Consider the following 24,653-nt stretch of genomic DNA (forward strand, 5'->3'; position numbering starts at 1 on the left):
ACACAATTGTAGCCTGCAGCATTTGGATTAGAGGTTGGGCATATCACACCCCAACATGACTAGAGACTAGAGACTAGACTCCTACACAAATACAGACCCAGACCATGTCCTAAAAATATACCTCAGAAATACATTTCTCCCAAATTTATTCAGACCCCAACATGAGCACAAATGCCACTCGACCCCCGAGAGCCTGTGTCTTGGACAGCAGTGTTAAAGAATCAGTTTCATAAGTAAGTAACATTTTTATATAGCTCTTGCCATCATTTTGCAACATGGATAAAAAAATTAATTTTCACCATTTGAGTGAATCTACATTCACTAGGGCAGTACAAGCTGCAACTCTAGCCCCCAGACCAGACCCCCTAGAAAAAAATTGACATCAGAGCAACAACATTAATACAGACAACATACATAGCCCCATTTAAAGATAAAGACCCAGGCCTCCAATATCTAGGAACTGTAAAAGATACTGGCCCTCATTTACTAAGAGTGTTGTGTAGGTTTCTTTGTGGGTTTTAATTCCCTACAATTTATTTTCCACGGTATTTACTAAGGTAAACTAAGCTTTTACCGGCAGCCAAACCCCTTTTTTTGGCTTTTCCTAGGAAAATGGAGAGTTAGTCAGGTTTTTTCGATTCTGGTGCAAATTCTGCTGCACATTCTGGTCTATAGGCCATAGCAGTAGGTCCCGGGACCAGAGGAGCAGTGGTCGGAGCACTGAAGCTAACGTGCTGGAAATTTACCATGTCGGCCAGCGCACGTCCTCCTCAATGCTGCGCTGCTCCGCTCTGTTCCTATGGGCGTACACACGGGATGTCAGTGACATCCCTGCATGCGCTACCTTCCGGCGGCCCCTGCATTTTTAAAGTTAACGCAGGGCCACAGAAAGGTAACCAGTACATCCTTGTGTCCCGAAAAGATCTTTCAGGACACAAGGATGTCCCGAATGTAATGGGACCCCCTGCGGGCTGCTCAGTGGTGCATCCATCCCCCCTGGGGCCCAGGGCAATGCCACCCTAACGCCAGCCCTGCCTACAGGCCCCTGTTGGTCTTGATTGAGGTTATGCAGTAGCTTGAATTGTGGTTCTTCCTGTAGAGGCTACCATAACTGTCTGGCTAGTTTATGGGGTTTGCAAAGTAGGCAAGAATGATAAAGACGGGAAAATCTCCTTCAACTTCCCAGTTACAAGACATCATTATAGCCTGAACTCTGTAGCCCACTGTCCTAGACCAACATTGACTTTATCATTTTTTTCTTTTAATAGCTGTAAAATCCCAGGGGCAACTTTTAACTGCTCTAAACCACCAGGGATAATTACTATAGATTTTGTATGGAAGTATATTTTGTAAGCTGAATGGCAATATGATGTTTGGCAGTGTTGTGTATTATACAGGGTTATATTAAGAGGTAATATTTTTGCTCTGTATAAAGGTATCATTTGGCAGAAAATGGCTGTATTGTATGGGCATTGCATAATAGTTTATGTTGTACATGCATGTTTTTCTAGCCAGTCTGCCAGAGATGGAAAAAAAATAGAGCAATGTAATATACCGTACCTCCATTCAGACGTGCACGTGAGATATACTCATGTACTGCCTGCATGGTGTGTTGGTATTAAGAAATCTGTGCTACACATCAAAACCCATTATGACTTTAGATGTGGAACCCCAATGATAAAAAAAATTAAAATGATATATAAAAAATTATAAAGCAGCTTACAGCCTGTCCATGTAGGATTGTGGATGTCCTGTTATTGTTATAACTCATGACATCAATTTCAGTGGTTTCTTCTGGGCATAAGATTTAGACAAACTAACATTTATCTGGGTGCCCCACTTACTTTTCTATGGGCAGTCATATTGAAATACCACTGCAGAAAAGTGCAGTTTTTGCTTAGCCCTATTACCCTAAGGCCTTTTAGTAGTATTTCCTAGCATTAACCTAAACCTCACTTAGCTCAGAATAGCATGATTACCTTTCAAAAAGTATATAGCTGTGCTGCCTTCGCAATGTATTTTACATGCTTGGCACTCAGCAGGGTCTGTTCCTTTAAGACCCTCCATTTTCTTGAAGCCTAGAGGCGGGCCTTCTCTCTAAAACATAGGGCTAGCTCCGGCATGTCTCATTCATTCCAGCTCCAGCTACCACAGTGACCAGATCCACAGGACTTCTTAAAGCTAATACAGACTGCAAATCTGATAAATACCAAAGCCTGTGAGTAAGGAATTGCTAGTTATCTTGTGTAGAGAGATGCTCGGCATTTGTAGATAGATAATGTGTTTTCAGTGTGTAGTAAGTGAGCACATGTTAGACTATCTATGTATTAGCTATGCATAATGTAAGGCACTTGAATAGCCATGCTTATATTTGTCTTTCATATGTTTGTTTTACAGTTTTACCGCGCACTTTCATTATATCTCAGTAAAGATTACATCAGTTAAGCAACCAGCGTGTCTTTCCTTGAGATTCGGTATAAACTTGATGTGAAGCTGTGTCCACGAGACAGCGGAGACATTATAGTAAAAAGGCTTTTAAAACGTTATCAGAAGCAGTTAATCAGCTTTGAATCGTCCGCAGCAGTAAAAAAGACTCATAAATCCTGTGCCCTGCAGTCTGTGTCGGAGTCAAGGCGCGAAGCACTAGAAAGTGAAACTAATTCTCTCACGTGCTATAACACCGCTGTGCTGTGTCCAGTCATCATCATTATCTAGCTGCCAGCTAAATCAAGATGCAGAACCCAGAGAACAGCACTCTGACAGTTAACCCTCAATGCTCCTATAAAGAGGAAGACACCTTGCCAAGAAGTAGATCTAGGTGCACAACATTGTCTAGAGCGTCCAGTCAAACAAATCTAACTTCGGTTAGCGCCGATGCATCAAGATTTAAACGCCATAGTTCTAGACACTCAAGCACCACCAGCCTGTCATCCGCTAGCGCCATAGCAACTAAGGCAAGAGCGAAAGCAGAGGCAGCTTGTTCAATGGCGTCCTATGCAAAGCAGGAAGCTGAATTGATGAAAGAACAAGCAAAAAGTGAATCTGAAGCACTTAGAAGAAAAGCTGAATTGATGAAAGAACAAGCAAAAAGTGAATCTGAAGCACTTAGAAGAAAAGCTGAATTGATGAAAGAACAAGCTGAAGCACTTAGAAGAAAAGCTGAAGTGCAAGCATCTTTACACTTACTGCAACAGCAGAAAAACGCTGCAGCAGCCTTAGCCGAGGCAGAAGTTCTCACAAGGGCTGCCGAAGCTCAGTTCGCTGACATAGAAACCCAGATGTCACCCCTCAGCGCAAGCCAACGTACCCGTGAGTACATACAGTCACAAGCAACCATGTACACTGACCAGCAGTTCAATGACACACCAAGGCCATCATTGACTCCACCAGCAATAAGCAACTTTGATTCTACGCAACACTGCAAGACTGAATCAGAACCTCAGGGTAGGAAGTCAAGTGGTCACATCCTCAGAGACCAATCTGCCAACCTGACAAGAGTGCAAACGGATGCTGATGTACTCCCTCCTCAAGCAAATACAAGTCTGGATTATAGCAGAAAGACTTACAACAGAGGAGAAGAAAGCAGACTTAGTCAAGTACCTCATCAGCCTTACCAGCCGCAGCCATACCCTGAGTTTACACCTAGGAAGTATTCACCAGATGCAGCAAGAGCTACAGAGGTAGCAAGATTCCTGATGCGCCGTGAGATAGTGAGCGCTGGTCTCATGAAATTCGACGACCGTCCAGAAAACTACTGGGCCTGGAAGTCATCTTTCCTAAGCGGTACCCAAGACTTAGATCTGACAGACAGAGAAAAGCTTGATCTGCTCGTCAAATGGCTAGGACCAGAGTCCACTGAGCAAGCCCAAAGAATCAGATCAGTACATGTTCATGACGCAACAGCAGGACTTGCAATGGTGTGGAGGAGACTAGAACACTGCTATGGGTCACCTGAAGTGATTGAAGATGCTCTTCTGAAGAGGATAGAAAACTATCCAAGAATGACAAACAAAGACAATCAAAAGCTGAGAGGGTTTGGGGACCTACTCTTAGAAATAGAAGCCGCTAAGTCTAGTGGATATCTGCCAGGTCTCTCATACTTAGATACAGCACGTGGAGTTGATCCCATAATCGAGAAACTTCCTTTCAACTTGCAGGAAAGGTGGGTCACTCAAGCATCAAGATACAAGAAAGAACATCGAGTCGCATTTCCACCATTTGCCTTCCTTGCTGAATTCATCGTAGACCAAGCTGAAACACGCAATGATCCAAGCTTTGCTTTCCTGAACAAGAGAACTGCAAGCTCCCCAAAGGTAGAGCAAAAACATCCAACGCCTTACAAAGAACGCAGAGCAACAGTTTCTGTACGGAAGACAGAAATCTCGCCTGAGTCTGCAGTCAATCAGGAAGACAGCGCAAGTAAGAAAGTTGAGGAGCCAGACAAAATATGTCTAATCCACAACAAGCCACATCCACTAAGAAAATGTCGCAGTTTCAGAAGTAAGACGTTAGAAGAGCGCAAAGCTTACCTTAAAGACAATCACATTTGTTTCAGATGTTGCGCTTCAATTCAGCATCTTGCAAAAGACTGTACAAAAACAATAAAATGCACAGAGTGCAACAGTGACAAACACCTGTCAGCACTGCACCCAGGACCACCACCATGGAAACAAGAAGTTCCAGCAAGTCAAGAAGATCATGGTGGGGAGCAAGGCGAGAGTACAATGCCAGCAGTAACCTCAAAGTGTACTGAGATCTGTACAGAGCAGGGCCGCCCCAGATCATGTTCCAAGATATGCTTAGTCAAGGTGTATCCTGCAGGCTTCAGAGAAAAAGCAATCAAGATGTACACAGTCTTGGATGAACAGAGTAACAGATCTCTGGCAAAAACAGAGTTCTTTGACCTCTTCGGTGACAAAGGAAGTCCAACTCCATACACCCTGAAGACTTGTTCTGGAGTTGTAGAGACAACAGGGAGAAGAGCAAACAACTACATCATTGAGTCATTAGATGGAAAGACAAAGGTGACTCTTCCTACCCTCATAGAATGTGATGAGATACCAGACGACAGGTCAGAGATCCCCACACCTGAAGTTGCTCGTCATCACCCCCATCTGGTGCGAATAGCAGACCAGATACCAGCACTAGATCCAGATGCTGCAATCATCCTTCTACTTGGGAGAGATATCCTCAAAGTGCACAAAGTCAGAGAACAGTACAATGGGCCACACGATGCACCATTTGCACAACGCCTTGATCTCGGATGGGTCATCGTTGGAGAAGTATGTCTAGACGGACTCCACAAACCAGAAAAGGTAAATGTCTACAGAACACATCTGTTACAGAATGGTCGTACATCTTGTCTTTGCCCATGTACCAACAGTCTACACATTAAAGAGAGACTTGTAAACCCAACACATCATCCGAGTATCCAGAGGTGCATGGAAGACTTAGCCTCAACTGGAGATACAGATGAACTGGGCTGTAAGGTGTTTGAAAGAACACGAGATGACGACAAGCTAGCACCCTCGGTGGAAGATACTCTCTTCCTTGAGATCATGGACAGAGAAGTCTTCAGAGACAAATCAGGCAGCTGGGTAGCCCCTCTACCCTTCCGGTCACCACGCCATCGCCTTCCTGACAACAAAGTACAAGCAGAGAAACGCTTCACTTCGTTGCAGCACATGCTACAAAGAAAGTCAAATATGAAGAAACACTTCCAAGCCTTCATGCAGAAGATCTTTGATAACGATCAAGCTGAAAGGGCACCACCACTACAAGAGAACCAAGAACACTGGTACTTACCAATATTTGGGGTGTACCATCCTCAGAAACCAGGCCAGATACGCGTAGTATTTGACTCTAGTGCGAAGCACAAAGGCATCTCACTAAATGATGTCCTTCTCAGTGGACCTGACCTGAACAACACACTCCTTGGAGTACTCATCAGGTTCAGAAAAGAACTCATAGCAGTGACAGCAGACGTACAACAGATGTTCTACTGTTTCCTTGTTCGTGAAGATCACAGAGACTACTTAAGGTTCCTGTGGTATGCAGACAATGACTTTAACAAAGAAATCACAGAGTACAGGATGAAGGTACATGTGTTTGGAAACAGCCCTTCTCCAGCTGTAGCTATCTACAACCTGAGACGAGCAGCACAGCAAGATGAAAGACATGGTCAAGAAGCCACACAGTTCGTCATGAAGAACTTCTACGTAGATGATGGACTTGCTTCTTTCTCCAGCAACGAAGAAGCTATCAACGTCCTGAAAAGTACAAGAGAAATGTTGGCAGAATCCAACATAAGACTGAACAAGGTAGCTTCCAACAGCAACAGAGTCATGGAAGCATTTCCAATGGAAGACCGTGCTAAAGACCTCAAAGACTTGGATCTAGGAACAGAATCACCACCCTTGCAAAGAAGTCTTGGGATTAGTTGGGACCTGAAGACTGACAGTTTCACCTTCAGGGTCTCCAGAGAAGAGAAGCCATTCACAAAAAGAGGTGTCCTATCTACAGTCAACAGTCTTTACGACCCCCTGGGGTTCGTAGCACCCATCATCATGCAAGGCAAAGCTCTTTTGAGACAGATCACTACTGAGCAAGAACAAAGTGACTGGGACATACCTCTACCTGAAGAGAAGGAAATGCAGTGGAAGTTGTGGAAAGACTCATTGTTAGAGCTTGAACAACTCAACATCCCTAGACCATACGTATCTGTTTCCTTGTCTGCTACAAAGAGAAGAGAAATATGCATATTCTCTGACGCCTCCACTATGGCTATCGCATCTGTCGCCTACCTTAGGGTAATAGACACTGAGGGACAAAGCCATGTCGGGTTCCTCATGGGAAAATCTAAGCTGGCTCCCAGACCGGCTCACACTGTCCCACGTCTAGAACTTTGTGCTGCTGTCTTAGCTGTAGAGATGGCAGACATGATTACAACAGAACTGGACATCGAGACCCATGCAATTAACTTTTATACAGACAGCAAGATTGTGTTAGGATATATTCACAATGCTTCAAGAAGATTTTATACATACGTGGCCAACAGAGTGACACGTATCAGAAAGTCTACAAGTCCAGAACAGTGGCATTACATCAGCACTGACAAGAACCCCGCTGATCATGGGACAAGACTAGTGCCAGCCGCTGCGCTCAAGCAAACTAACTGGTTTGTAGGTCCATCCTTTCTTCGTAAACCAGAAACCAAAGAAAATACTCAGGTAGAGACCTTTCAGCTCATAGAACCAGATCAAGACAAAGAGGTAAGACCTCAAGTGACAGTTTGTAGGACTATAGTTACAAGAGACAGTCTGGGTGCTCATAGATTTGAAAGGTTTTCCAGCTGGAAGTCGCTGACCCGTGCAATCGGAAAACTTATCTGTCTAGCCAGATCCTCCTGCAGAGCTACCAATACTGATCAGCATAGCAATGACCACCTTGAACAAGCCAAGGTCACGATCATCAGATGCATCCAGCAGGAAGTCTTTAAAGAAGAAATCCAAAGCCTTATGAAAAAGGAAGAGATTTCTCGACACAATACGCTAAAGAAGTTGAACCCTATCCTCGACGAAGATGGAGTGTTAAGAATTGGAGGTCGCTTGTCGGCAGCAGATACAACTATCCAAGAGAGACATCCCTTCATCATACCCAAAAATCATCACATCGCTCTTCTTCTGGTGAGACATTATCACGAGCAAGTCGCACATCAAGGTCGACACTTCACTGAAGGAGCGGTACGGTCAGCAGGGTTGTGGATCATAGGAGGTAAGAGACTAGTCTCCAGTGTGATCAGCAAATGCGTGACCTGCAAGAAGATTAGAGGGAAACTTGAAGTTCAGAAGATGTCAAACTTACCTGCGGACAGACTTTCTTCAGATCCTCCATTCACTCATGTAGGTCTAGACGTTTTTGGCCCTTGGAACATCTCTTCTCGCAAGACCAGAGGAGGCAGTGCCGAGAGTAAACGTTGGGCTGTTCTGTTCTCCTGCCTGAGTACCAGAGCAGTTCACATTGAAGTGATTGAATCTTTATCCACTTCAAGTTTCATCAATGCCTTGAGAAGATTCTTCTCTATCCGAGGACCAGCAAAATTGATTCGTTCAGACCGTGGCACAAACTTTATTGGGGCTTGCAAAGAGTTGAAGATCATTTCTACAGACTCTGAAACAGGTTCCTATCTTCAAAACCAAGGATGCACTTGGACTTTTAATCCTCCTCACGCATCGCATATGGGAGGAGCCTGGGAGAGGATGATAGGAGTAGCTCGTCGCATTCTGGATGCCATGCTCCTGAAGGTTGGGTCTACTCGCCTCACACATGAAGCTTTGACTACGCTAATGGCTGAAGTCATGGCCATTATGAACGCCAGACCTTTGGTTCCAGTGTCCACAGATCCGGAGATGCCGGCAGTCTTGACACCTGCAATGCTGTTGACTCAGAAGATGGAACCAGTGACAGCCCCCACAGGAGACTTTGACCTCAAGGACTTGTACACCAAGCAATGGAAACAAGTTCAAAGTCTTGCGGACATTTTCTGGAAGAGATGGAGACAGGAATACCTGGTGACACTCCAGCCACGCAAGAAATGGCAAGATGACAAGCCCAATTTACAAGTTGGAGACGTTGTTTTACTGAAAGACTCTCAGGCCCACAGGAACGAGTGGCCTATTGGACTCATTGTGGGGACTGATCCTAGTAGTGATGCTAGAGTTAGAAAGGTTGAAGTTAGGATTGTTAGACAGGGCATTCCCAAAGTGTATGCAAGGCCAATTTCTGAAGTAGTTTTACTCCTGTCCAAGGGTTAGTGGCATAACAAAAAGTATGCCAGGTGGGGAGTGTGCTGCCTTCGCAATGTATTTTACATGCTTGGCACTCAGCAGGGTCTGTTCCTTTAAGACCCTCCATTTTCTTGAAGCCTAGAGGCGGGCCTTCTCTCTAAAACATAGGGCTAGCTCCGGCATGTCTCATTCATTCCAGCTCCAGCTACCACAGTGACCAGATCCACAGGACTTCTTAAAGCTAATACAGACTGCAAATCTGATAAATACCAAAGCCTGTGAGTAAGGAATTGCTAGTTATCTTGTGTAGAGAGATGCTCGGCATTTGTAGATAGATAATGTGTTTTCAGTGTGTAGTAAGTGAGCACATGTTAGACTATCTATGTATTAGCTATGCATAATGTAAGGCACTTGAATAGCCATGCTTATATTTGTCTTTCATATGTTTGTTTTACAGTTTTACCGCGCACTTTCATTATATCTCAGTAAAGATTACATCAGTTAAGCAACCAGCGTGTCTTTCCTTGAGATTCGGTATAAACTTGATGTGAAGCTGTGTCCACGAGACAGCGGAGACATTATAATAGCATATCCCTTACTTAGTAGAAACAACAAATTCAGGTTGATATTCCCCAAAAATGTCCAAAATTACATGATTGCTATGTCATGGTTGAACACTAGATGGCACTGTTGTCAGCCACAGAGTTATGTCAAAAAAGACCTTCACGATGAGAACAAATGAGCAAACACAGTGTACTTTACCAAACACCATAAATAATAATGTTCTGCTGAAGAAGTGGACAAAGATGAATTCAATATAAAACACTGGCATTAATATCAGGCCATAATCACTGAAGGAGCACTTAAGGCAAACATGGACCTGCTATTTCTACTTGTCTGCTTCCCACCGGCACAGTGACACATTAATCCCCAACAGTTGACCGGACAGGCAGTATTTATTACATTCTGCATGTCTATGACAAAATGGCTTCTTATACAATGGAGAGACGGTCCATTATGTATATGGTTAATAATGTATCATATCAATTAATTGAGAGGAATTTGCTTGATATAGAGACTTATCTGTCTAAGCTGGTTTCTGTGACCGTGCAGGTCAAATTTTGTGCAGAGACAAATAACAGTGTATACTATATTGTAATATTAAAATTCCATATTATATTTTGTTACAGCTTTGTGCCAGGTTGCACTTGAATTGCATCTCCATTGCTGTTGAAAGCTCCCCTCCCCTGTGCCATTTATCACCCCCTTATTACATTTCATCAGCCCCTTTGGAGGTTGGCAGAACTGCACAGGATTTTGTGGGACCTGCTGTATGTTCTTTGACCGCCCGCTCTCGCCCACAACAACCTCATTACTGCCCGCAAGGTTTTATTGGGTCCCAATGCAGGGCTCTACAGTGAGCCCTATATGATTCTAACATTCAAACTGTCTTGTATCTGCCCTCCTCTCTCTTTCCAGCTTGTGGGAGCTTTCCTTCTGGTTTCTTTCTTCCCCAATCTGCTTTCTGAGCTTGTGTGTGAGCTTATCTCTGAGGCTATGTTTACACAGGGGAATATATCAATGAACACAAATAACTCCCCTCATATGTAACAGATCCCGCGCAGGAACAAATATAAATACACAAAGAAAAAGCGTTTACGGAATCCAACAAATACTTTATTGATACATATTATAAAACCATATTAAAAAGTATATACAAGCATACCCTGGAAACCAGGGGTGCAATGAGATAACCAGCATAACACTGGGATAAGGTAAGGGCTCACATCAATTAGATTAATGGTGTTAGCAAATACAACTATGCAAGTGCACTTAAACACTTAATATACAATATGTTACACAGAGGTGAACAGCATAAAAAGCTAAATAATTACCAAGTGGTTAACAGAGTAGTGAGACGTGGGCCCTTACTACCCGACGTTTCGCCAGAGAATGGCTTCTTCCGGGGCATGATCGGTGTGCAGTCTGCCTTCCATAAATGTACCCCATAGACCAATCATCAGACAATAAAATTGTCCGCTGACAGAGGCATCACGCAGTAATGACCCATAACATTCATACAAGAAACGGAACCCACCTTCACCCAGGATACGGAGGAAGCAGCCAGGACCCCGCCCGCCAGCAAGTCACGTCGAACGCAAGTTGCCGGAAGACAGGGCCCGGGATCACCCACCTGTGTCACCCAGGGAAGCACCAATGGCAGGCAGGAAAAAGGAATAATGTATCGCCGTTGCCAGGGAGTTTGCCAGTGGAAATCTGCGCTAAGAGCGAGTCGCCGGAGGGCGGAGCCCGAGACCACCCACCCATGTCAGCCGGAGAGGCACCAATAGTAAGTATGAAATCAGATGCTGCATGATCCAATCAAACATCATGTTAACATTGGAGCTGCAGCCGACGTATCGGAGCCAAAGACAGGGAATCAATCACCCGGTCAACGACACCAGCATGCTGAACTGGATCACAGCAATAGAAGACTGCTAATCTGAAGACCGGCCGCCGAGTGGGACCACCTGGCCGGGGGTGGGGAGACACGGCTTACCGCAAATCTCCCTGCCCCCGGCTGGACAGCCGTGCTTGGAAGCCAGAGCGGAGCATCACCCCTGGATAAATATAAATGTAACAAATTGCTGGAGTGGCCAGTTCCAGAAATTGACAAGTGTCAAATAGGTGAAATTCCACACACACATACTAAGTCACTCACACACCCACATACCCAGACTACACCACAGTGAAATGAGAGTGCAAAGTGAAGCCTGAAAAAGTGAAAAAAAAAAGAGATAGATAAAGTGCCAATGCAATACATTACCATATTATATGGAAGGGGCCTGTACATTTTTATTAAAGTGCGAAAAAGGCTGGAACATTATGAAATCTTTTATCTATAAATAAGTAAATATGGATAAAAACATGATAAGTTATACCATAAAATGATGCACAATCACGTTAGCAGAAGTCCAAGGGGAAGTACAAGACATTTTATAACAATCTTCACATAAAAGAAGTCATAGAATTAGAAGCTCCAAACAGGGGGGGGGGGAGAAGGGGGGAAAAATAAACTGCCGTCCCAATATCATCGTAGGGTTCCCCTCACTTTTTATATTCATGCAGCCCAGAGGCCAGCAGTGCAGGCTATTTTCACATCTACGGACAAAAAATCATTATAACAAGCATTAAAATCAAATAAAATGAAGTAAAAATAAAATAAAATGAAGTAAAAAAATACACACATGGTCTGAGCTGAGAACAAACCAAAGAGAGCCATTCTCTGGCGAAACGTCGGGTAGTGAGGGCCCACGTCTCACTACTCTGTTAACCACTTGGTAATTATTTAGCTTTTTATGCTGTTCACCTCTGTGTAACATATTGTATATTAAGTGTTTAAGTGCACTTGCATAGTTGTATTTGCTAACACCATTAATCTAATTGATGTGAGCCCTTACCTTATCCCAGTGTTATGCTGGTTATCTCATTGCACCCCTGGTTTCCAGGGTATGCTTGTATATGCTTTTTAATATGGTTTTATAATATGTATCAATAAAGTATTTGTTGGATTTCTTAAACGCCTTTTCTTTGTGTATTTACAGGGCAATATATGCAGAATGTCCGTTGGAAAAACATAGGTGAACACACCACAAATTGCGGGCACAGACAGAAAATGCTGCTGCTATACCCGCTTGGAAATGCACCATCTAGGTAGACAGCTATGCATTTCCAAGCAGATTCTTTAAATGGAGGCCTAAATAGGCATTTCTGCAGCAGATGTTTCCACCGCGGAAATTCTGCAGTGTGCTTTGTGCAACAGAATCCCATTGAAAACAATGGAATTCCGCTGCAACAGAATTTTCTAGTGGAATTTTTTCCACAAGATTCCGCCTGTAAATTCTGACATTGGAACATGGCCTAGTAAGAAGTTGGTCGGACTCTGAAGGACTTCTCTGACGTTTGTATGATTTGTTTTATAATCAACTGGTACCAGAAAGTTAAACAGATTTGTAAATGACTTCTATACAAAAATCTTAATCCTTCCAGTACTTGGGAACTGTCCAGAGCAGGAACAAATCCCCAGAGCAATCCACTCCTGCTCTGGACAGTGCCTGACATGGACAGAGGTGTCACAGAGGAAGTTGAGTTGTTCTTTCCTGTCTGACCACAGTGCTCTCTGCTGACACCTCTGTCCATGTCAGGAACTGTCCAGAGCAGGAGAGGTTTGCTGTGGGGATTTGTTCCTGCTCTGGACAGTTCCCAAGTACTGGACGGATTAAGATTTTTGTATAGAAGTAATTTACAAATCTGTTTAACTTTCTGGCACCAGTTGATTAGTACCCCTTTAATCAGACCCAAGCTCGGACTTGCAGTCAAAATATGGACACAAAAATGTGCATGAAGCCACTAAAATGGGTGAAATTTTTTGACAATATTGCAATATTTAGCCTTTTTTTCTATGAAAAATGCTATATATTCTTTTTCTTTTTCTTTTCAGGGAACATGTTTATCAGAAAATTACCTACTGTTTAAATCAAGCTTTTTAGGTTAGTGTTTCTATGTTAAACTGTCATTCAAAAAGATTTCCAACATCACAGAGACATGTCAAAGGTTTTAATTCAATTACTACAGCGAAGAGGAAAAAGCACTCCCCACTCTCTCCTTACTGCAAGAGACTGGTTCATAGACTTTCTTATCCATACCCATATGGTGTCATCCGTTGCCTATCCCATTCTGGGGTGACTGTTTACTGTGCCCGGAGTGATCGGTGGAGCTTGACCAATCAACATGGTAAGTGTTCTTTTTGCCTGTATACCTCTTTCTATTCTTGCTCATATCTCTCCAATTTCTCTCTCCCCCGCCTTTCTTTTGTCTGTTTTTCTCTTCTTCCCTTGCCTCTCCTACCCTTTATTATTTTCCTCCCCTTCCCTTCCCCTTCTTACACAATTGGAGTGTTCATTTTGATTCTTTCCTTAACTGAGAAATTATATTCAGGTTGTTTTTTATTTGTACTCCTTAAGTCACAAGTTGTTCTGTACTCTTTAGTTATATGATATCCATAAGACTTTCCTTGCTCCCTAACGCTTGTGTTTCTCCATGTATGTTCCATGTTCAAGGCTATTGAGGGATTGTTTTCCCTAATGGCCTTTCACTACGATGCTGATTGTATATTGTACGTTTTACTTTAAAACTTTAAAGGGGTATTCCAGGCAAAACATTTTTTTATACATATCAACAGGCTCCGGAAAGTTAAACAGATTTGTAAATTACTTCTATTAAAAAATCTTAATCCTTCCAATAGTTATTAGCTTCTGAAGTTTTCTGTCTAACTGCTCAATGATGATGTCACGTCGTGACGTGAGTCATCATTGAGCAGTTAGACAGAAAACAACTCAACTTCAGAAGCTAATAACTAATAAACTTGTGTTTCTCCATGTACGTTCCATGTTCAAGGCTATTGATGGATTGTTTTCCCTAATGGCCTTTTACTACGATGCTGATTGTATATTGTACGTTTTACTTTAAAACTTTAAAGGGGTATTCTAGGCAAAACATTTTTTTATACATATCAACAGGCTCCGGAAAGTTAAACAGATTTGTAAATTACTTCTATTAAAAAATCTTAATCCTTCCAATAGTTATTAGCTTCTGAAGTTTTCTGTCTAACTGCTCAATGATGATGTCACGTCCCGGGAGCTGTGCATGATGGGAGAATATCCCCATAGGAACTCCACAGCTCCCGGGACGTGAGTCATCATTGAGCAGTTAGACAGAAAACAACTCAACTTCAGAAGCTAATAACTATTGGAAGGATTAAGATTTTTTTTAATAGAAGTAATTTACTAATCTGTCTAACTTTCCAGAGCCAGTTGATATATAAAAAAAAAGTTTTGGCCTGGAATACCCCTTTAATAAACAGTTATTATGGGGAATGAAAATTTGTATGAATTTTGGTGTTTTCTTTGCTAACTTTTAACTCTACTATCTATATTATAAAATGGTCCTAAAATCTTGTGGTTTTGTCATTAGACCTAATAATTAGCTGACAGTTTCTGTCCTGTAGTGACCACTTTTTAGCAGTCTACTCACTATCATCACAGAAAGGAGTACATTGAAAGGTGACATCACTACATAAATAAGACAGGATCAGGCCATTCACAAATCAGCCTCCTCGTCTCTTCACAATGACCTCTGCCTAGAAAACATTCCCATAGAAGTCAATGAGTCCTCATTAGGCTAAGTTTCCACTTGATTTTTTTTTTCTGGCAGTTTTTGGAATACTGCCCCTGCAGTTTTTGAGCCAAAGCCAGAAGTGTATTCAAAAGGAATAGGACATATAAGGGTGCATTCACACAGGGGTATTTGTCAGCGGATCCGCAGTTGCGGATCCGCTGACAAAGGCCCCTAAAGTGCTGCCCTCTTTGTGCCTGCTAATAGCGGCAATCCGCCACTACCAGCAGACACACTGTGATGTGCGAGTCACAGTGTATCCGCACATCCCGGCCGCTCCCCTGGCTCCCTGAGCTACACAGAGAGCGGCCGCGATGTGTGCGAGTACACTGCAGGGTAACTCGCACATCGCAGTGTGTCTGCTGGTAGTGGCGGATTGCCGCTATTAGCAGGCACAAAGAGGGTAGCACTTTAGGGGCCTTTGTCAGCAGATTCGCAGCTGCGGATCCGCTGACAAATACGCCCGTGTGAACGTACCCTCAAGGAAGGACTTACACTTCTCCTCCCTTATGGATCCACTTCTGACTTTGGCTCAAAAACTGCCAGAAAAAAACCAAGTGGAAACTTAGCCTTAGTCTATTGTTTCCTAGGTCTGTAAGGATTGCTGTAGAGCATATGTCTGAATGATGTTAAAAGCAGCTCATGCATGATGGCTGCCCTTACAACGATGTATTAGAAATTAAATAAAATTTAAATGATCAGAAAATAGAAAGAAGAATAGAGCATTTTTTTCAGTATCTGTCCCTAACCAGGAATAAAAGGGGTATTTCAGTTTAAAAACGTATCTTTTATCCACAGGAATACCCCTGAATATCCCCGCTGCATGGAGTGTGGGGTCAGCACACGGTTCTGCATTGTCTATGGAAGTGCCGGAAATACCTGAGCAATGTACTTGGGTATCCTCAGTGCTCTTCTAGACAATGCATGACAGCCCAGCGCTCTATGCAGCCAGGATATTCAGGACTCTGTTCCGGAGCATGCCAGGGGTCCCAGAGCTTGGACTCCTGGCGGTCAGACACATATCCCCTATTCTGTGGGTAGAGGATATTATTTTAAATGCAAGGGTACCCCTTTAATTTATGGCCAAAACAATTATGAGCTGAAAATGTATACATATATCACAAATGACCGTTTTCATAGAACTCAATATTATAATAATTGCATTTTTCCCCATCTGTGGACAGCAAAATGTCTGTTTTACAGTTCTAAAAAGTGGTAATAAAAACTAAGTATGAACATAGCCTAAGGGAGCATGTGGTCTATAAGGAACGAGTGCTGTTACCTTGTATATTTAAGGGGTATTCCAGGCAAAAACTTTTTTATATATATCAACTGGCTCCAGAAAGTTAAAAAGATTTGTAAATTACTTATATTAAAAAATCTTAATCCTTTCAGTACTTATGAGCTTCTGAAGTTAAAGGGGTACTCCGCCCCTAGACATCTTATCCCCTGTCCAAAGGATAGGGGATAAGATGTCAGATCGCCGCGGTGCCGCTGCTGGGGAGCCCGGGATCCCCGCTGCGGCACTGCGCTATCATTACAGCACAGAGCGAGTTCGCTCTGTGCGTAATGACGGGCGATACAGGGGATGGAGCCGCGTGACGTCATTGCTCGGCCCCTCGTGACATCACAGCCCATCCCCTTAATGCAAGTCTATGGCAGGGGGCGTGACGACCGCCGCGCCCCCTCCCATAGACTTGTATTGAAAGGGGCGGGCCGTGACATCACGAGGGGCGGAGCTGTGACGTAACGATGCTCTGGCCCCTGTATTGCGCGTCATTACGTGCAGAGCAAACTCGCTCTGTGCTGTAATGGTAGTGCAGTGCCGCAGCAGGGATCTCGAGGCTCCCCAGCAGCGGCACCACGGTGATCTGACATCTTATCCCCTATCCTTTGGATAGGGGATAAGATGTCTAGGGGCGGAGTACCCCTTTAAGGTTGTTCTTTTCTGTCTAAGTGCTTTCTGATGACACCTGTCTTGGGAAACGCCCAGTTTAGAAGAGGTTTGCTATGGGGATTTGCTTCTAAACTGGGCGTTTCCCGAGACACGTGTCATCAGAGAGGACTTAGACAGAAAAGAACAACCTTAACTTCAGAAGCTCATAAGTACTGAAAGGATCAAGATTTTTTTTTTTAATAGAAGTAATTTACAAATCTGTTTAACTTTCTGGAGCCAGTTGATATATATATATATATATATATATATATATATATATATATATATAAAAGTTTTTGCCTGGAATACCCCTTAAACCATTGTAAAGGAGAGATGGCACAGGAAAATATACAAGACTTCCTCTAAAGTAACTGACTATGGTTGCAGGTACTGCACAGGGCAGCTCTGAAGCGCTAATGCTATGTTCACACCTTGGAATTTCTGTGGCAGATGTTTTTGGCACGGAAATTCAGATTTCCATGTCCGCCGAAAGAATAAACCAGTATATTCTTTCTGCAGACTCAGCACGGAATGCATAGCCGTCTAAGAGAATCTGGTGCACAACCCAACAAAACATGTTGAGTTTACAATAGTAAATCAGGGCCACTGTGTATAAAAAAAGAACATTGGTGAGTATATGGAGTTGTATTATTTAGAGAGAGATGTTATTTAATTAAATCTATTCTTTAATAGGACTAATGGTTGTGTTCACACAGAGTGTGATGGAAATATTTTATGTTGTGTTCACACAGAGATTGAAGAAAGTCGTTTAGGCTGTGTTCACACAGGACATCATGGAAATATGTTAGTTTGTGTCAACACAGAGCGTAAAGAAATATTTAGGCTGTTTTCACACAGAGTAATGGAAAGGTTTTATGTTGTGTTCACATAAAGATTGAAGGACGTCTTTTAGGTTGTGTTTACGCAGAGCGTGATGGAAATTTTTTAGGTTGTATTCACACAGAGCGTAAAGTAAGTCTTTTAGGCTGTGTTCACACAGAACATGATGATAATGTTTTAGGCTGTGTTCACACAGAGAGTTATGGCAATGTTTTAAGGGCTTATGATGACCAGGGGCATAGCTATAGGGCAGGGGTACTCAACTATTTTTAGTAGGGGTCCGCTTATCCAGGTCTGCCATTCAGTGAAGGTCCGAGCTAAACGCTAAGATCTGGTTCACACCTAACGGCCGCAGTGCCATGCCAGAAATAGGTGCTGCCTGTTGTAAAACATTATTTGTTAAGTCATAATCGTTCTCCAACTGCCACGCACTGTGCCCCTGGTATAATACTGCCACACACTGTGCCCCTGGTATAATACTGCCACACGCTGTGCCCCTGGTATAATACTGCCACACACTGTGCCCCTTGTATAATACTGCCACACACTGTGCCCCTGGTATAATACTGCCACACACTGTGCCCCTTGTATAATACTGCCACACACTGTGCTCCTGGTATAATACTGCCACACACTGTGCCCCTTGTATAATACTGCCACACACTGTGCCCCTGGTATAATACTGCCACACACTGTGCCCCTGGTATAATACTGCCACACACTGTGCCCCTGGTATAATACTGCCACACACTGTGCCCCTGGTATAATACTGACACACACTGTGCCCCTGGTATAATACTGACACACACTGTGCCCCTGGTATAATACTGACACACACTGTGCCCCTGAATATAATACTACTACATGCTGTGTACCTAATTATAATGCTTTCAAACACTATGCCCCTGATATAATACCTCCATACACCCTGTTTCTGACTATAATACTGCCATTTAAGCCTGCCCCCCATATGAACTGTGCCATGATGCATCTCCCCCATATAAAACTATGCCACTATGCCTGTCCCCCCCTGGGGAACTCTCCAGCTGTTGCAAAACTACAACTCCCATCATGCAGACAGAAGAGCATGATGGGAGCTGTAGTTGTGAAACAACTGTAGAGTTAAAGGTTGGGATATACCTGTAATACACTTACTTCCAGGGCTGGACTGGGAGCAAAAATAGGTCCGGGGATATTAGACTATGCAGCCCTTTTTTTTTTTTTTTTTTTTATGGTGGGAGTCGCAGCAGTCAACACCCATTAAAATAAAATGAGCTGCTTACTCTAAAATCACCTCGGTTTAAGTGGCTCTCCAGCTGTTGCAAAGCTTCAGGCATTATGGGAGTTGTAGTTTTGTAACAGTTGGACAACCACAGATTCAGTGTACAGTGTCATCCATCATCACTGCAGAAATTACAAGTGACTCCAGCTCTGATGGGACAGTCAGCAGAATATACAACTGTATAATGACTGACAGGAGACGTCTTCTCTGTTGTCTTTCCTTTTCTTCTTCCTCTGGTCTTTATCTTCTTTCAGCTCCATCTTCTCTGCAGAGTCTGACGCCCGGACATCATTGGTTACTTTGTTAGTAGATCCTCAACCTCTGTATAAAGACAATAATCATTATAACCCTGCCAGACATCATGACCCCTAAAAATAATACTGCCAGATACTGTTTCCTCTGTTTGTTAGAACCCTACCCCTGTACTCCCCCCAGACCCATTTCCCCCTCCTCCTGCAGACCCCTAAGGACTCCTCCACACTGGACATTTAGTTGGCAGAATGTCTGCTTGCTGCAGGCGCCATAGAAGCCATTGGCAATACGACTGCATGGATGTGCACCATCTCTATAGATGACAATGCAGTCCGGGGGAATTCCACCATCAGAATGGACGCCCACCTAAATAACGAACATGTTTGTTCTTTGGGTGTATGTCCATTCTGCTGGGGGAATTGCACTGTGGCGATTCTACAGTATGCACAGAGCAGCAGAAAACCATTGAAACATTTCCACCAGAGGAATGTACTCAATGTGAATGGGCCCTCTTAATTCTACTGCAGACTCTTCTGCCCCCCAAGACCCCTGCATTATTTATCTTTACACTTTTCTGTCCCCCCAGACCCCTCTGTCCCCTTCTGCCTTAACACTCCCTACCCGCATCATTCATCTACCCCCCAAAATCAGACCCCTGCATCATTCATTCCCCCCCCAAGACCAGACCCCTGCATCATTCATTCCCCCCCAAGACCAGACTCCTGTATCATTCATCTTCCCCCCTCCACACAAAGACCCCCTGCAGCATTCATCTACACCCCCCACACCCAATAACCCCTGCAGCATTCATTCCCCCCCACCCAAGACCCCTGCAGCATTCATCTCCCCCCCACCCAATACCATTGCAGCATTCATCTCCCCCCACCCCAAGACCCCTGCAGCATTCATCTCCCCCCCACCCCAAGACCCCTGCAGCATTCATCTCTCCCCACCCCAAGACCCCTGCAGCATTCATCTCCCCCCCACCCCAAGACCCCTGCAGCATTCATCCCCCCCACCCCAATACCCTTGCAGTATTCATCTCCCCCCCACCCCAAGACCCCTGCAGCATTTATCCCCAAGACCCCTGCAGCATTTATCCCCATCCATCCACCCACCCACCTCAAGACCCCTGCCGCATTTATCCCCCCCACCCACTCACCCCAAGACCCCTGCAGCATTTATTCCCCACCCCAAGACCCCACCAGCATTTATTCCCCCCCACCCCAAGACCCCTGCATTTATTCCCCCCCACCCCAAGACCCCTGCATTTATTCCCCCCACCCCAAGACCCCTGCATTTATTCCCCCCCCCAAGACCCCTGTAGCATTTATTCCCCCCCAAGACCCCTGCAGCATTTATTCCCCCCCAGACCAATGCAGCATTTATTTCCCCCCCCCCCCAAGACCCCTGCAGCATTTATTCCCCCCCAAGACCCCTGCAGCATTTATTCCCCCCCAAGACCCCTGTAGCATTTATTCCGCCCCCAAGACCTCTGCAGCATTTATCCCCCCCCCCAAGACCCCTGCAGCATTTATTCCCCCCAAGACCCCTGCAGCATTTATTCCCCTGCAGCATTTATTCCCAAGACCCCTGCAGCATTTATCCCCCCCCCAAGACCAGACCCCAGCATCATTCATTCCCCCCCAAGACCAGACCCCTGCATCATTCATTCCCCCAAGACCAGACTCCTGTATCATTCATCTTCCCCCCTCCACACAAAGACCCCCTGCAGCATTCATCTACACCCCCCACACCCAATAATCCCTGCAGCATTCATCCCCCCCACCCCAACGCCCCTGCAGCATTCATCTCCCCCCACCCAATACCCTTGCAGCATTCATCTGCCCCCACCCCAAGACCCCTGCAGCATTCATCTCCCCCCCACCCCAAGACCCCTGCAGCATTCATCTCCCCCCACCCCAAGACCCCTGCAGCATTCATCTCCCCCCCACCCCAATACCCTTGCAGCATTCATCTCCCCCCCACCCCAAGACCCCTGCAGCATTTATCCCCAAGACCCTTGCAGCATTTATCCCCATCCACCCACCCACCTCAAGACCCCTGCCGCATTTATCCCCCCACCCACTCACCCCAAGACCCCTGCAGCATTTATCTCCCCAAGACCCCTGAAGCATTTATTCCCAACCCCCCCCAAGACTCCTGCAGCATTTATTCCCCCCACCCACCCCAAGAGCCCTGCAACATTTATTCCCCCCCCCCAAGACCCCTCAGCATTTATTCCCCTCCACCCCAAGACCCCTGCAGTATTTATTCCCCCCCACCCCAAGACCCCTGCAGCATTTATATCCCCCCCAAGACCCCTGCAGCATTTATTCCCAACCCCCCCCCCCAAGACTCCTGCAGCATTTATCCCCACCCCCAACCCAAGACCCGCCAGCATTTATCCCCACCCCAAGACCCCTGCAGCATTGATATCCCACCTCACCCCCACCACTGATGGCTTGGCCCCGCATACTTACCTGTGCTACACTGCTTTTCTGCTCCACTGCTCTGGCCTCTTCTTGTCAGGCCTGGCAAGAGCAGATGATGCAGGCAGCGCTAATCGTGCCGCCTGCATAATAAGGGAAGTGCTGGCCGGGCAGGGAGCAGAGAGTCTTGAAGACACCGATACATATGAATGTCAGGACAGCGGATGCCTCTTCTGGCTGTTTCAGAGAACCGGCCGGAGGTCCGGATGCCCGGCGGCCGTGGTCCGGGTTTGGATCGTGGTCTGCCAGTTGAGTACCGCTGCTATAGGGGGTTAAGAGGCACTAGTCGCATTGGGTTACAGATTTTGTATTGGGGCCCAGAAGCTACAAGTTGCACCTTTGGGCTCATCCACACTGTGGACATTTAGATGAAGGAATTCCGTTTGCAACAGAGCCCATTGTTTTCAATGGTATTTTGCGGCTCTGTGCACACTGTGGAATTTCCGCAGCAGAATTCAGCTGTGGAAGGAACGTCCATCTAAAAAATGAACATGTTAATTCTTTAGGTGGAATTCTATGTGACTGCATGAGATGGTGCGCGTCCGCTCGGTCCTACTGTCGATGCTGCAAGCGAAATTCTGCCGGGTGAATATCTACAGTGTGGAAAACCCTTAGGCTGTGTTCCACCGCTTATAGAACACCTTTATGCCATATCCTAATAGCCTACAGATCCCAACTTGCAGCTAGGTGGAAATCCTCTTCTGTCCCTTCTACAGCTGACATTATAGAAGCAGTCAAGTCCAATTGTTTTTACGAAACGACGTACGCTTGGAAGCTAAACAACAGACGGACCTGCGAGTCAAGATGGAAGACCTGGACGAAGCACTATCCACTGACCTAGGTGTTGCTAATTAACCATGCACATCACTTCTATCACGGTTTTATTAGATTTCATGCTGTTCTGGGATCCATTCCATTAAATTATGTTCATCCTATATTATTAAATGGTACTACTCTAACTACCCATTACTACTTATGATTACTGGGTGTCACACTTTGCACATATTTCCGGTGAGTCTTCCTGTGACGAGAGAGGGGAGGACTACGGGATCTAGTAAGGAAAAATCCTATTCTTCGCTGCAGAGTTATAGGTATGACTATAAAATACTTTAAAACTGCTTATGTGATGTTTTTATTTTTCAAGATGACCTATAATGATCTACCGGATATGTCTATAATATCCACAACATCCAAAGACATCATTCTGCAAATTAATATTTCTACATACAACTGAGTGATTGCGTTAGTAATATTTATATAACTGTGTTATATTTGTTATGTATTGTTCCTTGGCCACGTGGTTTTCTTTGGCCAATCTTTCCTTTGTTGTAAATTTCTCAAAAAAAGAAATCCAATAAAAATTATTTCAACCATTCAGAGCATAATGGAAATCTTTAGGCCACAGAATGTTCACATAAAGCTGGGATGAGATGGGATTGCTTTTGGCTTTCTCATACACTGCAGTTTTAGAAATGGATCTTTATAAGTGGAAAAAAAAAATCTCTCATATTTCTCTATATTGGATGTAATTCCACTGGTTTTATAAAAGAACAAAATAAATTGCTCTAAAACTGCACTGTGTGAACAAGGGTTAACAGGAAAACATAACGAATGAGTTTAACAATTAATCTATTTACCTTACATTTTTCAAACTTACATTAAATGGGAGAAAAGGGCTATGTTAACACTGCTACAATATGCTTCAAAATATACTGCAGAAATTCTGAGGGTAGCCTTTTTGGCATACCTTTTAATGGAGTTAAAGGAGATATCCAGTCCTGAAAAACTTATCCCTTATCCTAAGGATAGGGGATACGTTTCAGATCGCGGGGGGGTCCGACGGCTGGGACCCCCGACGATCTCCCATATGGGTGCCCCAGCTCTCCGGCCAGATAGTGTGTGCCGACCACCGCATGAAGCGGCAGCTGACATGCCCCCTCAATACAGCACTATGGCAGATGTGTGTTAATGAAATTATCCAGAAACAGAAAAATAGAGCTAATTTCTTCTAGAAACAGTGCAACACCTGTCCTCAAGAAGTGTGTGGTACTTCGCTCCAGAACTGAGCTGCAATACCATACACAACTTGAGAACAGGTTCATATTGTTGAACCCCTTTAATGCAGTATTTCCCCGATACATATTCATATTCCTTTAACAAGTGGATGATACTGTGAACCAGGGGTATATACAGAGACAGAAATGTCCATCAAGCTGAGCCACATGGGAAGCCACCCAGCAGACACTTTTCACCATTCCTTTTTTTTTTAAATAATAATATTTTAGCAGGTTTTACATGGGCAAAAATGCATCCATAATATGAGTATATCGGGAGAGATAAAAAAGGAAAAAACAGGGGGCGCTCCCTTGAAATGTAAATCAGCTTGGTGTGAACCCTCCACCTCACCTAAGTGATATACTCGTGGGAGTCGCGGTTCACAGGTGGTTGTAGGCGTATATAGGAGTGGATGTAGTTTAGGCTGCTGCACTCGGACCGGTTCTGGACTCCGTAAGGAGACCAGCAGGATAATATGTGATTCAACAGCAAAAGACGGTCTTGGACGTGCTGCTCAAAGGATGGTCACAAAAGGTAAGGACACAAGCCAAATAAAATAAGATTGTCCTGTGCTGGCTTGTGTCCTTACCTTTTGTGACCATCCTTTGAGCAGCGCCTCCAAGACCGTCTTTTGCTCTTGAATTCCATAATATGAGGGCATCAGACCTGTGGTCAGGCTGGGGCTTGTGGCCGTAATATGAAAACAAACGTATGCCTGTAATATGCCTGTGGGAAACCACCTCACAGGTCCCCTTTAAAATAGTTGGTAGGCAACC

General features: G+C 44.5%; 1 protein-coding gene across 5 annotated transcripts in view; it reads left to right on the forward strand.

The window, feature by feature from the left end:
• Window positions 1–2,014: 2,014 nt before the first annotated feature.
• LOC130295464 (uncharacterized) overlaps window positions 2,015–24,653 on the forward strand; it is a 50,178-nt gene continuing 27,539 nt past the window's right edge. For 3 of the 5 annotated variants that reach the window (XR_008848840.1, XR_008848842.1, XR_008848841.1), the window contains exons 1-3: window positions 2,015–2,218; window positions 2,398–9,064; window positions 13,288–13,580. Coding sequence is in view for 1 of the 5 variants with exons in the window: in XM_056546259.1 (XP_056402234.1) it covers window positions 2,733–8,813 (6,081 nt within the window). In the remaining 4 variants the exon portion in view is untranslated. The other 2 variants (XR_008848839.1, XM_056546259.1) reach the window with 2 other exon arrangements.

The sequence above is a fragment of the Hyla sarda genome, chromosome 11 (assembly GCF_029499605.1).
Source record: "Hyla sarda isolate aHylSar1 chromosome 11, aHylSar1.hap1, whole genome shotgun sequence".
In the NCBI taxonomy this organism is placed as follows: domain Eukaryota; kingdom Metazoa; phylum Chordata; class Amphibia; order Anura; family Hylidae; genus Hyla; species Hyla sarda.